The sequence below is a fragment of the Saccopteryx bilineata genome, chromosome 10 (assembly GCF_036850765.1).
Source record: "Saccopteryx bilineata isolate mSacBil1 chromosome 10, mSacBil1_pri_phased_curated, whole genome shotgun sequence".
Taxonomy (NCBI): domain Eukaryota; kingdom Metazoa; phylum Chordata; class Mammalia; order Chiroptera; family Emballonuridae; genus Saccopteryx; species Saccopteryx bilineata.
In genome coordinates, this window is record NC_089499.1 from 38,135,666 (window position 1) to 38,151,710 (window position 16,045).

Here is a 16,045-nt window from a genome sequence, read left to right on the forward strand (position 1 = left end):
TCCACCTACCCTGCTGGTAATGCCAGTCCCACCTGCTGCCTCTCCAGTTTGTTCTCTCTGCAGTCATTCCTTACCCCCAATTCACCCCTGGCTTCTCCTCCCCTCCTCCAGGTGTTGGCTCACAAACTCAAGGAGGGTACAAGAAATTATCACTCTTTCTTCAAATCTTTTTGGCCTCACTGCTGGGCTGAAGCAGAAATTAAATGTGGTCACTGGAGTGTCCGTTCCTTATCTTAGAGTCTCTCAAGCATTCAGGATGCTCATGAATGATCTGGAAAAGTGGGCGAGGACCTTTACTCTTCAGCCTGTCTGGGCTGCTGTCCTCACTGACAACTCTGAGGGGCCCTTGGAGGAGGTGGCTCCGGTGTTCTAGCGCCTCTGCCTCACCCGGAAGACTGTGCTGAGCTCATCTCCTTTCGGGCACCCCCCGAACCGCGAATCTCTGGTTTACCACGTCCCTGGGTGCCACTAGCGACTGGGGCCTAGGTTTCTACCACTCCTAAGAGGCTCCTTCTTTCCTCGCCTTCCCTACTTCCCAAACAAGGGATGGGCTTGTTTTTGAGCATGTCTGCTTTCTGCTGTGAAGAGGAAGCACAAAGGGCTGAATTTCTTGGAGAGTGGGAAAAACTCAGAAACAAAATGTCAAATTATATACTATAAAAGCTACTTATCAGGTCTCCCCATAACTATCCAACTGAATCAGGTCCCTTGAGTCATACCTTGTACCTTGTAGTAGTCATTATCATGGCCCAGACTCCCTTTCACCTGGTCTGTCTGTGTACACACTCCCTGGTCACTGTGTACTGGTTTCTAAGAGCCCAGAGCCACACTGTTCTCGGGGGAGCCACACTCCTGTCCATGCCGGGAGACCATGCCCTCCCTGGGGGATGGTGCGCGGGGCAGGGCCAATGACTGACCTACACTTCGGAGAGGCCTAGCCTCTGGTCTCAGAGTGGGAACTCTTGGTGCCTCCCCTTTGCACGGTTCCTCACCCCCCACTGTCCTATCCTGCTACCCTCACAGGTTTCTCTTGAGCACAATCTATAAATTCCTTGCACAAGAAACTGCCACAGGCTTTGCTTCTAGGAAATCAACCTAAGTGATATCCTCTAATTTTCTTCCTTGGAGGTCACAATTTGAAATCATAGGTCTGTATGACTTTTTCTTTTTTAATTCAGTGAGGAGGGGAGGCAGAGACAGACTCCTGCATGCACCCTAACTGGGATCTACCCGGCAAGCCCACTAGGGGGCGATGCTCTTCTGCTTGGCAACTAAGCTATTTTAGTGCCTGATGTGAGGCCATGGAGCCAACTTCAGTGCCCCAGGCCAGCTTTTGCTCAAAGTATTTGAGCCATGGCTGCAAGAGGGGTATAGGGAAAGATAGAGAGTGAAGGGGGAGGGGGTGGAGAAGCAGATGGTCACTTCTCCTGTGTGCCCTGACTGGGAATTGATCGCAGGACCTCCACACTCTGGGCCAATGCTTTATCGCTGAGCCAACTGGCCAGGGTCTCAGGTTTTTATGGCTCTTGGTTTCATGTTTGTTTATCCTAGTAAAGGAAGGCAGAGACCATACATAATTTGTTCATTGCCACAATTCCCAGCTCCAAGCCAGGTTGCACCCACAGAGAATACACATGCTTTCACCTGGAAAGTTGCAGGAAGCAACACCAATCTCTTGTCTCCTTTTCACTTTCCCCTTTGGATGTTTGATAGCTATGGTTGAAAGCCTCCCTAGACAGCAGCCTTGAATCTCTTGTGCTCACCATCTTTGAGCCACTCCTAAATGAGCAGATCCCAAAACCCCAGCTGACAATTTGGCCCAGGATTGGTAACCTAATTCCAAATACAATGAGCTAGGATTCTGCCTGTCTCACAGGTCACAAACTTGGCGTGGAGGCAGGCCTCAGATGAGCGTTAATAAGCCAAACAGATAGACCAACAGCTGTTTAATTTACAGACTCTGATTCAGTTGAAATCAAGACTTTAGTATTTTACTGGTCTACCAATATTCCTGGGAAAGGCTGGATTCACATGAACACCCGCCAAGTTCCTAGATAGACGTCAGTGTCTTAAATACTACGTACCACAAATAAAGTTGTAGTAACACCCTCAATTAACTAGAATGCAGAACGCCTAATTTTTTGAAAAGCTTTCTCTTGGTATAAAATTTTTTCCTTAACATCTAATTCTCTTTTCTCCTGGGTTGTTTTCTGTGAGTTCTCCGAGTACTGGTGCCTTGTGGTCTTTATTCTGAGTTGAATGACTTCTCAGCAGGACACTGATGCACAGAGATTAGCCTGGAAGAGTTTGGATTACAGGAGAGTTGCCACACAATGTTTCTATTGAAACTTTAAATCAGCTCACTTGTTTTGTGACATACTTCTTCCTTCTAAAAGCTAGGTAAACAGAAAGACACAATGAAAACAGGATGAGAAGAGAGCTTTCAGTTCTTCAGTGTTTTCAATGATGGATACAGAGGTATAAACCAGGGCGTCTTCCCAGTTTAAAATCTGGACTGAGAACAAGACAGACACCACTTAATGGAGGCATGTAATTCCAGGAGATAAATACACGTGGTATTCACAATAGTTCTCAAACACATGTATAACTAAATACCGACTCCATGGTGTTCACTTATCCCACAATGGGCTTTGAGGAAATAGATCCATTACTGTATTAAACTAGTGGTCTATCTAGCCAAAGAGCCTTTCCAGAGGCAACAGAAGTGGTAGGGAGAGCAGAGGGAACTGTCAGGTATTCTAATTTATAAATGTACCCAAAGTTTGAAATCATGGGAAATCTCAGGAACCTCTGGAACCCCAGTAATCAATGCACGGGCTTTTCCCTATCTATCACATCTCCAGGCTCCATTCCCGGCCACCCGACGGCTTCTCCAAGGAAAGTCTGTGAGATTTTTTTTTTTTTTTTTTTTTTTTTTACAGAGGCAGAGATAGGGACAGACAGACAGGAACGGAGAGAGATGAGAAGCATCAATCATCAGTTTCTCGTTGCACGTTGTGACTTCTTAGTTGTTCATTGATTGCTTTCTCACATGTGCCTTGACCGCGGGCCTTCAGCAGACTGAGCAACCCCCTGCTGGAGCCAGGGGCCTAGGGTCCAAGCTGGTGAGCTCTTTGCTCAAGCCAGATGAGCCCGCACTCAAGCTGGCAACCTCGGGGTCTCGAACCTGGGTCCTTCCACATCCCAGTCCAACGCTCTATCCACTGCGCCACCACCTGGTCAGGCAGAAGTTAGTAATTCTTATGTTGGTTTCCTTTCTTAGCCTTCTCCTCTCTTACCTTCAATCTTCTCTGTCACAGGACACACAGAAGCAGTTGGGAAGTGTTAAACTGACAGTAAAGCAAAATTAATGCTAAAGGCTAATGTTTAAGACAAGCTAGTGAACGAAGAACTTCAGGTTCAAAGAGCCAAATAGTCTGCATTCCTGAGAAATCTCAATCAGCTTCTCATTCTGGTATTTCCACATTGCACTTTGCTGCCACAAATTATGGGGGTGTACATTTTTGAGTGTTGATCTAGCATTAACAGATTTGAATTAGGAGACTGAAAAAAACACACCACATTTTGTTATCTATGTATTTTTTTAAGAAAATAAATCTGTCCATGAGAAGGGAGCCAAGTGTCAGTTTCCTATGGGGGGGACATTCTCATGGAGATACTGTAAGGCCAAGTCCGTCCACTTCATTTCCTGTTCTTTAACGGACTCTGTGGTGCCACCGTTGTCCTGTTCAGGTTCAGGAAGCTCATTCTGCAAAGGTACAAGGGACATTCAGAAAGACAGTATAATGCACATTAACAAATCCCTTAGAACTCAAGAGCACACATTATTAAAACCCGAGTTCCCAGAAGCGGGCAGCATGATTGACAGAAGTGTATCCTAACGAAAGAGCTAGAATAAAAAGAAGTGAGGAAGGATCTGAAGTATCACTCAGGTTGTTTGCAGAAGGGAATGATGGTCTTGTGGCTCTAGCATCTGCACAGGAGGTGATGTGGCAGAGGCTAAGGACATTCCAGAAGCTGCTGGAATCCAAGCCCACAACTCCACTTGCTGGGTTACTCAGGTAAGGTGGTCAAACTCTTGGAACCTTTGTTCCCTCTTTGAAAACAAGAAGAAAATGTAGTTATCATCTCACAGGACTGTAAGACTAAATGTGGTAATTTAGATCAAGTGCTTAGCACTATGCAGGACATCCAGTGCTCAAGGGACATTTGCTATTATAGTGGCTGCGGAAACTGAAAAGAGTCAATACAATGTCTTTTTTTGGAGGGGGACTGCTTTAATAGAATATCACACTTGCTGGCATACTCCTCAAGCATTCTCGTTCTGGTATTTCCACATTGCACTTTGCTGAAAAATGTATGAAAAACTAGCCTGCATCCAATATGCCTAGACTAGAATGGAGCTAAGTGGTAGCTGTGAAAATGTGACGAGACCACCCCCTAGTGGTGAAGTAGGGCAACATAAAACATGGAAAATGACCAATTCAGATCCTGCCAGCATTTTCTTAAAATGGTAAGCTGCTGGCCACATTTAGTGTAGAATCTGAAATAATGTCCACATAAGTTTAAAGTGTAAACATGATCATCTGCTACACATACGGGAGGATAAAAGTAGGTTTACAGTTATGAGTATGTAAAAGTTTATTCTTGTATTATTTATTAATTACTGTATTATTTGTATTACAAATGCAAACCTGCCTTAGTTCACCCCTGTATACAGTGTCCATAAAGTCATGGTGCACTTTTGACCAGTCACAGGAAAGCAACAAAAGACGATAGAAATGTGAAATCTGCACCAAATAAAAGGAAAACCCTCCCAGTTTCTGTAGGATGTGGCCGCATATGCGCATGCAGATGATGACATAACACCGTGTATACAGCGGAGCAGCCCACGGCCATGCCAGTCGAGATGTGGACAGTACAGAGGAAAGTTCAGTGTGTTCTGTGGCTCGCTAAATTCGAATCCGTGACCAAAGCACAACGTGAATATCGACGCATTTATAACGAAGCGCCACCACATGGGAATAACATTACTTGGTGGGATAAGCAGTTGAAGGAAACCGGCAGTTTGGTGGAGAAACCCCGTTCTGGTAGGCCATCAGTCAGTGACGAGTCTGTAGAGGCTATACGGGATAGCTACCTAAGGAGCCCTAAAAAATCTGTGCGTGAGCCCACATCGAACTGCACTGAATAGATATGAAACTGGGAGAGTTTTCCTTTTATTTGGTGCAGATTTCACATTTCTATCATCTTTTGTTGCTTTCCTGTGACCGGTCAAAAGTGCACCATGACTTTATGGACACACTGTATATTGTGAAATGATTACCACAATAAGGTTAGTTAACTCATTCATCACTATATAGTTATATTTTTGGGTGTGGTAAGACCTTCTAAGAAAGTTTCCTTATATTTTAAATTTAAATTTATTACTACCAGGACTCTACTTTGTGTCAGAGTTCACTGATACCAATATATTTCTTTTTAAGAATCTGAATTTACACTTTTTTTAGGGTTAGCAAATTGTTATTATCCAGACTTACAATTTTCCAATGGATTCCAATTTGCAGTATACGAATATAATGTTTTTCTTTAGAATTATGTTCAGTACATACAAAATAATTATAATGAGAAGTGTCTCTGAATCATCTTGCTCTACAAATGTTAAGAATGAAATTCAAATATACTTGTACCAATTGAAGATAACTATCATTTATTGTAAAGCAGTAATATGCCCAAACTTAAAGTAAGTTTGGTTCCAATAGTTAGTTTTAGCTGACAAAGCAATAAACAACTCCTTGCTTAACAAATTCTTTAATTCAGAGGCAGGCAACTTTGTTTCATTTAATGCCCCTGTGGTATGCGTTCTAAAACAATGTCTTTCATTTGGTCACGACTGTCTCTGGGCAATGAGTGCCCACATATAAAATCGCCTATGTGCCTGGAAAAAAAAGTATCACAGACGTAACCATCTATTATGGTACATTGTAAAAATGACCACAATTCTTTGCAGCTGCTCTTATGGAAAGAAAAGGCAGTATGTTTCCCCAGTATTGGACTGGGGCTGGCCACGTGACTTGCTCTGGCCAACAGAAAGCAGCTGCAGTGCCAGGGGCCAGTTCTTGGCCTAAGCTTCCTGAAGCTTGCAGTCTGTTCTGATGGTGCTCGGGAACCCTCAGATGGCCATGTGATGTCTGGGCTAGTCTCCTGGATGAGAGACTGTGGCCTAGTCACCTCATCGTCCCAGTCCCCGTAACTGCCACCCATGAGAAAGTGTCCTGAATGACCCAGCTGCCAGCTAGCCTGCTGGCTGACTGCAGAGCAAAAGCAGGGATCAGCCGAGCTGGCAGACCAGAAGACCCTCTCAGCTGACATACAAAATCATGAGACAAGTAGCTATAGCTAAGCCACTGGTGACTAGTTAGGCAGCACTAAAAGCTGATAAACACGATGTTTTAGAATCACAAGACACGGACAAAGACATGGGTTAACGCCCGGGCCAGGCTACAATCTGGAAGTCAGCAGGAAAATCTCCCTCTCCTTCATCCCCTACCACACAAAAGGTCCCCAAGCCCTGCCATAACCATGTCCAGAATGAGGCCCTCCTCCCTTGCCTGGACCATTGCAACAGCTTCCTAACTGGTCTCTCTGCCTGCTCACTTGCACCTTCTCCATGGCAGACGTTCTCTGACAATGCTGCTAAGCTGATTTTCCAAAACCTAAATTTTGAGCATGGCAGACTTCTTTTTTGAAGACCATTCATTCCTGACTATCCCAAGGATGAGGTCTAAGCATAGTATCATATATTCCTCTCCAGATCTGGTTTGAGCTCAACTTTTCTGCCTCTGTTACATGACAAACGTATTCTCCATACACTCAGAATACCTCGCTCTCGCAGACTTTTAAAGCTCTGATCCTCTGCACGCATCCCCACCGCTGGAGTGCCCTGGTCTACCCCTGCTAAATTCCGGTCCTCCCTTACAACCAGCTAGGCCATTATATTCTGAGGACCTTTCTGATGCCCACCAGGCAATGAGCCACCTCCTGTACTACAGTTCATGACCCCCACTTATTTTAATTATTATAATTATTTATTTATATGTGGTACCTCTCCAGACACACAAGGGCAGAAATAGTATCTTACGTTCACATAATCTGGCCCACAGACGGTTTCAAAGAAATGCTTGTGGAATGAAAGAAACCAAAGTTTATAGGACAGGATCTGGAGCCTTGTAGACCTAAGTGTGAAGTCCAACTTACCAACCACCCCACCTCGGGCAGGTTCCCTCCTCTGATCCTATCTCTTTACTGTAAAATGGGGATAACGCTACCGCTCTTACAAGTCTGTTTAAAGAGCAGAGATCATGTATGTCAAATGTCAACCTTGGTCCACGGCATAAAACTGGTATTCAATAAGTGGCAGCTGTAATTCTCATTATACTCTCTCTTTTAACTATTTTTCTAAACTTGAACCACACTGTGACTTATTTGATATGTGTAGTACTCACTGAGCATATTAGCATCTCTTATTTTTTTTAAAATTTACTCATTTTTAGAAAAGAGAGAGAGAGAGAAGGGGGAGGAGCAGGAAGCATCAACTCCCATATGTGCCTTGACCAGGCAAGCCTGGGGTTTCGAACCAACAACCTCAGCATTCCAGGTTGACACTTTATCCACTGCGCCACCACAAGTCAGGCAGCATCTCTTATTCTTAAATGAGAATGTGGGTGAGCTGATTTTCTTTCTCTGTAATAACAGCAGCAGTTAATCTTCTCAGGGCAGCTGGCATACCCTAAAGAAAAACAGGCCCTGGGCCCTGATCTCTTTGCTCTTCGCAGGCCTCTAGAGCATAAGCAAGATATTTAATGAGCATTTATACAAGCAAAACTTTTAAATCATTTATTATATAAGATTTAACGAACCGCTTGCAAGGCAGTTCCCTAGATAGCAGCAAAGTCTATCCCAGGACCCTGTTGGTCTCAAGGCAAAAGAAAAGCCAGATGTCTTTTGAATATTTTCCAGGGAATGTAGGATAGGTATATGTTCCAAGAATGTGAGTTTTTAAAAATGTCAACAGATTGATAGCCACAGGCAGGGAAGGAAGAAATACTGTACAGCTTATGTGCCACTGCTCTGTAATTTTTCCATCTTATGCATTAAACTCATCTCGTTTACTGGCTTTGGTGTAGTTGACAGAAAATGGCTCAGAAGACCTGGGTTCTAATCCAGGAATGACCCCTAACTGAGCTGGTCATGTTAGCTCTCTGAACCACGTTTCTCTTCAAATAGAAAGTCTAGATGCTCTCTTGAAACTTCTTTTTTTTAATTTTTTTTTAATTTTTATTTTATTTTTTTTCATTTTTCTGAAGCTGGAAACAGGGAGAGACAGTCAGACAGACTCCCGCATGCGCCTGACCGGGATCCACCCGGCACGCCCACCAGGGGTGACGCTCTGCCCACCAGGGGGCGATGCTCTGCCCATCCTGGGCGTCGCCATGTTGCAACCAGAGCCACTCTAGCGCCTGAGGCAGAGGCCACAGAGCCATGCCCAGCGCCTGGGCCATCTTTGCTCCAGTGGAGCCTTGGCTGCGGGAGGGGAAGAGAGAGACAGAGAGGAAAGCGCGGCGGAGGGGTGGAGAAGCAAATGGGTGCTTCTCCTGTGTGCCCTGGCCGGGAATCAAACCCGGGTCCTCCGCACGCTAGGCCGACGCTCTACCGCTGAGCCAACCAGCCAGGGCTCTCTTGAAACTTCTAAAGTTAGTGGATTCCACAGCTTTGATTTCTTTGCCCTCCTAGTTCACTTGCCCATTGATATTATACCTAGACTAGGGCCCACTAGGTCATGCCTGAACCCACCCTTCTCAGCACAATCATAGCCTACCAGCGGTATAGCAACATCCTCGTAAGGCAGCTTGTCTTCTCGCCAAGCGTCGTCAATCAGATCCAAGATCCTGCCATCTCTCTGTACTTCACTGTCCATTCTCCTGTAGCTTGGATCTTGTCAAATCTGTAAGCCAAAGAGGTCAGTTCTAAAACATAAAGACTCACAGGTGATGTAATCCAGCACTAGGACTCCCCAGCCTTTTTAGCCTGGATGTGTCTTTCAGTATAATATCACCCCAAGAAAGATTAATCTGGGTCAAGTGACAACCTATTTATATGATCACAGTCCTTCCTGTCCTCCCTCCGGTTGATGGATGCTTCGTAGTGTACAGTGGATATCAGACATAGCTTAGTTGATAGACCAATGTCATAGTGTAACAGAAAAGCAATATATTTGAGGGCTTTTCTCTCCTAACTTGCACATTCACCTCTTTCTGTTCAGGGTGTCTTTGATGAGTCCCTGACTCATAATCAGGTCTCCTCTCTGTCCTTCTAGCCTTTCCTGCATCATTTTTGACAAGATTTACCACTTGTTTTGGTTCTAATATTGGCATTCTCAGATGCTAAGTGGACATACTGAGATAACACTGAACTGGGTTATACACAGTGACCAACTACAGACCTGACAGAAACCCGAGCTTGTAAAGGATATGGCCTCTTTTCTTTTCTTTTTTTTTTTGCATTTTTCTGAAGCTGGAAACAGGGAGAGACAGTCAGACAGACTCCCGCATGCGCCCGACAGGATCCACCCGGCAAGCCCACCATGGGGCGACGCTCTGCCCACCAGGGGGCGATGCTCTGCCCATCCTGGGCGTCGCCATGTTGAGACCAGAGCCACTCTAGCGCCCAGGCCATCTTTGCTCCAATGGAGCCTTGGCTGCGGGAGGGGAAGAGAGAGAGAGGAAGGCGCGGCGGAGGGATGGAGAAGCAAATGGGCGCTTCTCCTGTGTGCCCTGGCCGGGAATCGAACCTGGGTCCTCCGTACTCTAGGCCGACGCTCTACCGCTGAGCCAACTGGCCAGGGCATGGCCTCTTAAGATGACAAACAGGCAGGGCCCTGAAAGCAGCAGCTCTAAATGAGCAGGTAGGCCCCTATGCTGCTTGTTTCTTTTCTTTGGGGTTCCTCTGATTCCTGACGCTGCATGCCCTTGAATGCCTGGTCAAGATGCTTACTCATCACAGCTGATTCCCCAGTTCTTTCTTATTCTTAAACACCCGTAGCCAGCTTGGAAGGTACCTCGGGGTTCCTTGGTTCCAAGTTTGGGCTATTCTTCATCCCAGGTATTACCTTACTGTGCTCCTTGCTACAAAACAGCCGTACTGATGGCCTGAAAGTCAATGGCACCAAGTCATCCCCCACTTCTAAGAGTATGAAGATTTAAACAAGAAACAATTCTTGGAAATGGAATCCAACTCCTTCATATTAGCCTATGTTTGTCCCCAACAGTAATAAATATACAGGTTGGAGCAGGGGAAGGGTTTTTACCCCCATAATAAGGATCCAGGCAAAACTAAGCAAAAGGTGCCCAGCTACTTCTGCAATCAGTGAGCCAGGTGAGGTCTTAATGTCTCACACAAGAATCAACCCAGCTTGACCTGTGTTGGCACAGTGGATCAAGTGTCAACCTGGAACGCTGAGGTTGCCAGTTCAAGACCCTGGGCTTGCCTGGTCAAGGCACATATGAAAAGCAACTGTGAGTTGGTGTTTCCCATTTCTCCTTTCCCCCTGCCTTTCTCTCTCTCTCTTTCTAATCAATAAATAATTTTTATTTACTTATTTATTTATTGTTTTTGGTGAGAGGGGAGGCAGAGACAGACTTCTGTATGCGCCCCCACTGAGACCCTCCCCGGCAAGCCCACTAGGGGCAGTTGCTCCATTGCTCAGCGACGAAACCGTTTTTTTTTTTTCAGAGCCTGAGGCTCACTGCAGAAGGGAAAAAGGGTGGGGAGGCTGGAGGGGAAAAAGGGCAAGGGTGAAGTAGATGGTCGCTTCTCCTGTGTACAGGCCCTAACCAGAAATTGAACCGGGACATGCTAGGCCAGTATTCTACCACTGAGACAACTGACTAGGGCAATAAAATCCGCACGCCCCCCCCCCCCGCCAACCCCCCCCCCCCAAAAAAAAAACCCAAAAGGAATTAATTATTACCTGGGGAATAACTCAAACAAGGACCCTGTCTTTAGGAAACTGACACACAAGGGGTCCTCACCCTCACGTCCAGTTACATTTCTGGAGTCCTTGTCCTGCAAGAGCCCTCCTTTCCCACTGCCTCTGGGATACCCTCCTCTTTCTTCTGCTGATCAAAACCTGCTTATTTCCCCAGGCCCACAGATCCCACCTTTTTTTCTAACGTTTTCTCAAATCACTCCAGCTCTAGCAGGCATCCTGCCCTTGACCCTTCCTTCTTGTCCTTAGGATCCACTAAACATATCTGGTCGGCTCTGTGACCGATTGCTCAGGTATAATCATCGCCAACCATTATTTGTAAATCCTGCATCCATGACTCCTTAACACAGCTTTTTCCAATTTGGCATACATCTTTTTTCACCTGTCACTCCTTCAAACACCTCTAACCCTATCATACTTTCCATCCTTTGCACTTAAAAGCCTCCTTTTCCTGTCACTAACCTCTACTTTTCCTTCCAAACTGAACGTGGGCGTTAGATCAGGATCAAGATCCCATTTCCAGAGTTAGGCACTCTAAAGGGGCTGGGACGGATTAAGAGAGAGGCAATGTCCCATGCACTTGCTACGCTCGACAGAATTAACTACTACCAATTCACTGAACAAACCATTCTTACACGCGTGATGCTCCCAATCCTGGAACGCTTTCCTCTTCCTTTTCCCCCCAGCTAATCTTCAGCCAATCTAAAAAGCTAGGTTCCTGCAGGAAGCCCTGTTCAAGCCGCAAGCGCGCGCGGTACCCGCCCCTCCGCAGGTCCCAAGTCTCCGTGCGCACCGAATGGTCCCGGCTGGGCGCTTGTCACGCTGTTTCGTGTTCTAGCTCGCGGTGCGTGCGTTTCCTGGGGCAGGTGCACGTTTTATTCATCTTTGTATTTTAGAATTTTGTAAACACAGAGTTGCAAACCCAAAAAAGAAGACGCTCGCGCGCGCTCTCTCTCTCGCTAGAATTGACCCTCGCAGGCCACCACCATCCGTGCAGGTGTGAGGCCGCCCACCGACTTCCGGCCTCAGGCGGGATGGACCACATGTGGAAGCGGGTGTGGGGGGGGGGAGGCGTACAGGTCCAGGCCCACCACGCGAGTCGCTTCCTACCCGACCTGGCGTGCGGTACGGGCAGTTATGATTAGGAGGAAGAAGTGAAGACATTGGCCTCCGCCAATGGGAGTGGAGGAGAGTGTGCTGCTGAGGGAAGAACTCGTTCCCGCCCTCCAAAACCCAGGGCAAGCGCGCGGAAAACCCTTACCAGCACCCAACCCAGTACTGCACCCGCCGCCGTCGCCGCCGGCGCCCACCCTCTGCACCACGTGACCTGCACGCTGTGTTTCTCCGACCCCCGGATGTGGATGAGTCCACTTGCTTGTTCTGAAGGGAGGTCAGGAAGGAAGGTTGTTCCTATTAAATGTGAGGGGGCAAGGGGAGGAACAAATGTGCCAACCGTGGAGGCTGGACGTCAGGGTGGCGGTGACGCGCGCGCGCCCCCGGCCGAAGGTAACGGCGGGAAGGCTCGGGCGCATGCGCACGCTGTAGGTCCCTAACTGCATGTGATCGGGGAGGACAGGCGACGGGCCGCGGTGTTCCTTCCGGAGGCAGCCCTGGCCGCGGCGGCGCTGCCGGCCGTAGGGCTGTATGGCCCGGGGCTGGCTTCCGCAGCTGCCCGCCGGCCACCAGGCCCGCCTCCACCGGCCCGGGCTCGCTCCGGCGCCCCGCCCCTCGGCCCATCAGGGCACGCCCCGCGGACCCGCCGAGGCGGACATGGCCTTCCGGGGCGCGCCCTCCGGGCCAGCCAGGTGGTCAATCACCCTTTCCTTCGGGGGAGGGACCCCAACACTCCTTTCCCGCCCAGCCTGTCCTGTCTAGTTAGCTTGCTAGCTATCGTTGTTGCTACTTAGGTCATCATCGGCATGGTTCATTTATGGTGGGAAGTTGATAGCAATTAGAAAAAAATAGTGAGTTGGTTTAAAAACGTTACTGTTTAGTACAGGAGGGAAATGTGGTAGAGATCATGAGGTTCTGAAATTGGGAAGCCTGAACTGAGGCTTGCTCCATGCAAATCATGGATGGGAAGTAAATAATAGAGGGCCTGAAAGGGATTGTTCCTTAGAAATACTAATAATGAAGATATCGAAGATAGTAAGTCTGGGCTCTTAATGTGGTTTTCCTTATGTCCCTTACAACCTCAGAGTGAAAATCAGCCTGATGTTAGTGACTAGTCTTCATTTGTAGTTAAAGTACACTTATTTGTACAAGTGGTTTTCCTTGAGCCTTGCGTCCAATTCCTGAAACCTTAATTTTATTCCTTTATAAATCTGTGTTGTAGTTTAGGTACCCTATAGTTATACAGTTCCCCACATGCTTGTACTTAATTTTATAAATATGAAAGGAAATCCTAAAAAGGTTCATCAGCTACATTACCTTCAAATATTTACATTTAGATTTATAGCCATAGCTTAATGGTACAGCACAGGATATTATTTTAGTTGAAATATGGTACCATGTTTTAAGTTGATTTTTATTCTGACCTTCTTGCCCTTTGTAGCATTCTCAGTGATCAATATATTATAGTAAAAAAGAACAGTGTTAAATGTGTTAGAGATGTATAAATATTCAGTCACATTGCTCTTTAAAATGTATGTAGATTAGGTTTTAAAAATTCTTTGTAATAATTGTGATCATCAATTGTACTGATGCTATTTTCCTCCTTTTAAAAGGAAGCTCTTTGCTTGGTCCTCATCTCCCTGTTTTATGTAACAGAAGTGACTGATAGTGACAGCATCAGCAGTACACTCCACTCTCAGCTTCCTACTTAAAGAAAATGTCAACTTTGGAAGTTCGGCTGAACTGAATGAACATTAAACATTGACATAGGTTGCAGGAACAGAATTTTTGATTTTTTTTTTAAAGATTTTTTTTTTTTTAAATTTATTCATTATAGAGAGGGAAGAGAGAGAGAGGGAGAATGGGGGAGGAGCAGGAAGCATCAACTCCCATATGTGCCTTGACCAGGCAAGCCCAGGGTTTTTTTTTGTTTTTGTTTTAAGCCCAGGGTTTTGAACCGGCAACCTCAGCGTTTCCAGGTTGACGCTTTATCCACTGCTCCACCACAGGTCAGGCAGAATTTTTGATTTTTATGTTATGTTAGGTTTTTTGTTTCTCCCAAGAGCTAGGTTTGTTTTTTCAGTTTTATGTAACCACAGTACTGTCACCCACCTATGAAAATTAATAAAAATTTCATAATGTCAGTTTTCAGTCTGGGTTCAGGTTTTCTCACTGTCCCTTAAATGTATTTTATAATTAACTTGTTAGGATCCCAGAGAGATCTACATGTTGCATTTGGTCCTTTTAAATCTTTTAAATATAGTAGTCCCTTGCCTCTCTTTTCAAGCCCTTAACATTCTAGATTTAGCTGATTGTATTTGTGTGGTGTCCTTTAACATGTACATCTATTTCCTTTACTTTCTCTAAACCAGTAGTTAGATCTAGAATTGCACTGTTTACTACAGTAGCCAACAGTCAGCTTTGACTATTTAAATGAATTAAAATGAAATAACTAAACATTTAGTTCTCTAGTTGCATTAGCCACGTTTCCAGTGCCCAGGAAGGCACAGCTGCCTTGTAGCCAGCACTTGACAATTGTAGATATAAAAAATATTCACAGTTACAGAAAGTTCTGTTGAACGGCACTGATCAAAACTTGATCAGATTCTACCTTGATTTTTTTTTTTTGATGGGAGGGGCAGCATCCTAAGTGGTACAGGCACTTCTCGTTACATTGATCATTAGGCGCACAATAAGTAGTCTTGCTATTTTTGTTAAGATTGAACAGTGTAGTGGAATCAGGTGTTATCAGCCCCATCCATCCATCATGAAATTCCCCATGAGCCTTTCACTTGATGGAGAAGTCTTCATGGAGTTAGATCGCCAATATCCATTATTGCACTAGGGGTTGCAGTGTGGTGATTTTCTAATTCTATCATTCCATCAGTATTACCTGGAAATCTTTCATGAACTTTCTCCCACCAGCTATTTTGACTACCATCAATTGTTTGATACATAGTTTATACAGGAAAGGCAAGAAAAATGCTTACCATGTCCCCATGTATAAGATGCTCCCATGTATAAGATACATCTTAATTTTGGGGCCTGAAATTTGAAAAAATATGTATTGCATAAAGTTATTTATCATAAAAGTCATACAACTCACCATCGCTTGTCAAAACTTCCACCGTTACCTTGTCCTCATCTGGGTCTGATGACGAATCAGTCTTCAACAATGAGCACAAAAACAAGTGCGAAAAAGCGGGAAATGCAAGGAAAAAATCTACAACCCCTGTATAAGACGCACTCAGTTTTTAGACCCCAAATTTTTCTAAAAAGTGTTTGTGTTTTATACATGGAGAAATACAGTAATTCTTTCCTTCTATTTTCAGACCACAGTAATGAGTTGGTGGCCTAACAATCTCCAAAGGTAACATCGAGGGCTTTTGCCTTTTAAAAATCATGAACTTATTGACCTGAATAGTTTCCTAGAAGTGGCATTTTGGATCAAAGGGTAATAAATGTATATACAGGGTGGGGCCAAAGTAGATTTACAGTAGTGAGTATATGAAACACAGACTTTATTATTGTATTATTTTCCATATGAACAACTGTAAACTATTTTTGCCCCACCCTGTATGTCAGTTGTTAGGCATTACCAAAATCTCTAGTACTTGTACCATTTTGCATTCTTTTTTTTTTTTTTTTTTTGTATTTTTCTGAAGCTGGAAACAGGGAGAGACAGACAGACTCCCGCATGCACCCGACAGGGATCTACCTGGCACGCCCACCAGGGGCGCCGCTCTGCCCACCAGGGGGCGATGCTCTGCCCCTCCGGGGTGTCGCTCTGCCACGACCAGAGCCACTCTAGCGCCTGGGGCAGAGGCCAAGGAGCCATCCCCAGCACCCGGGCCATCTTTGCTC

At 45.6% G+C, this 16,045-nt stretch overlaps 2 protein-coding genes across 20 annotated transcripts in view; one reads left to right on the forward strand and one right to left on the reverse strand.

The window, feature by feature from the left end:
- Window positions 1-2,937: 2,937 nt before the first annotated feature.
- ANAPC13 (anaphase promoting complex subunit 13) lies at window positions 2,938-12,535 on the reverse strand. 6 transcript variants are annotated; one of them, XM_066244789.1, is made up of 3 exons: window positions 12,396-12,535; window positions 8,900-9,025; window positions 2,938-3,769 (listed from the first exon to the last, which is right to left on the reverse strand). In XM_066244789.1, exons 2-3 carry the CDS (start codon window positions 8,996-8,998, stop codon window positions 3,644-3,646), a joined length of 225 nt encoding a protein of 74 aa, XP_066100886.1. In that variant the 5' UTR covers window positions 8,999-9,025; window positions 12,396-12,535; the 3' UTR covers window positions 2,938-3,643. The 6 variants fall into 6 exon arrangements, with proteins under 6 accessions (XP_066100886.1, XP_066100888.1, XP_066100887.1 ...); XM_066244791.1 differs by lacking the exon at window positions 12,396-12,535 and adding an exon at window positions 11,695-11,818; XM_066244790.1 differs by lacking the exon at window positions 12,396-12,535 and adding an exon at window positions 11,051-11,638.
- Window positions 12,326-16,045, forward strand: part of CEP63 (centrosomal protein 63) — a 49,754-nt gene continuing 46,034 nt past the window's right edge. For 7 of the 14 annotated variants that reach the window (XM_066244770.1, XM_066244783.1, XM_066244772.1 and 4 more), the window contains exon 1: window positions 12,616-12,873. In XM_066244770.1, the coding sequence (XP_066100867.1) occupies window positions 12,713-12,873 (161 nt within the window). In that variant the 5' untranslated portion in view covers window positions 12,616-12,712. The other 7 variants (XM_066244773.1, XM_066244775.1, XM_066244776.1 and 4 more) reach the window with 5 other exon arrangements.

Coding starts and splice junctions, on each gene's coding strand:
- ANAPC13 (XM_066244789.1), bottom strand. CDS start 8,998: ATGGACAGTGAAGTACAGAGAGATGGCAGGATCTTGGATCTGATTGAC. Junction 3,770..8,899: donor AGGATGTTGCTATACCGCTG/GTAGGCTATGAT, acceptor GTACCTTTGCAG/AATGAGCTTCCTGAACCTGA.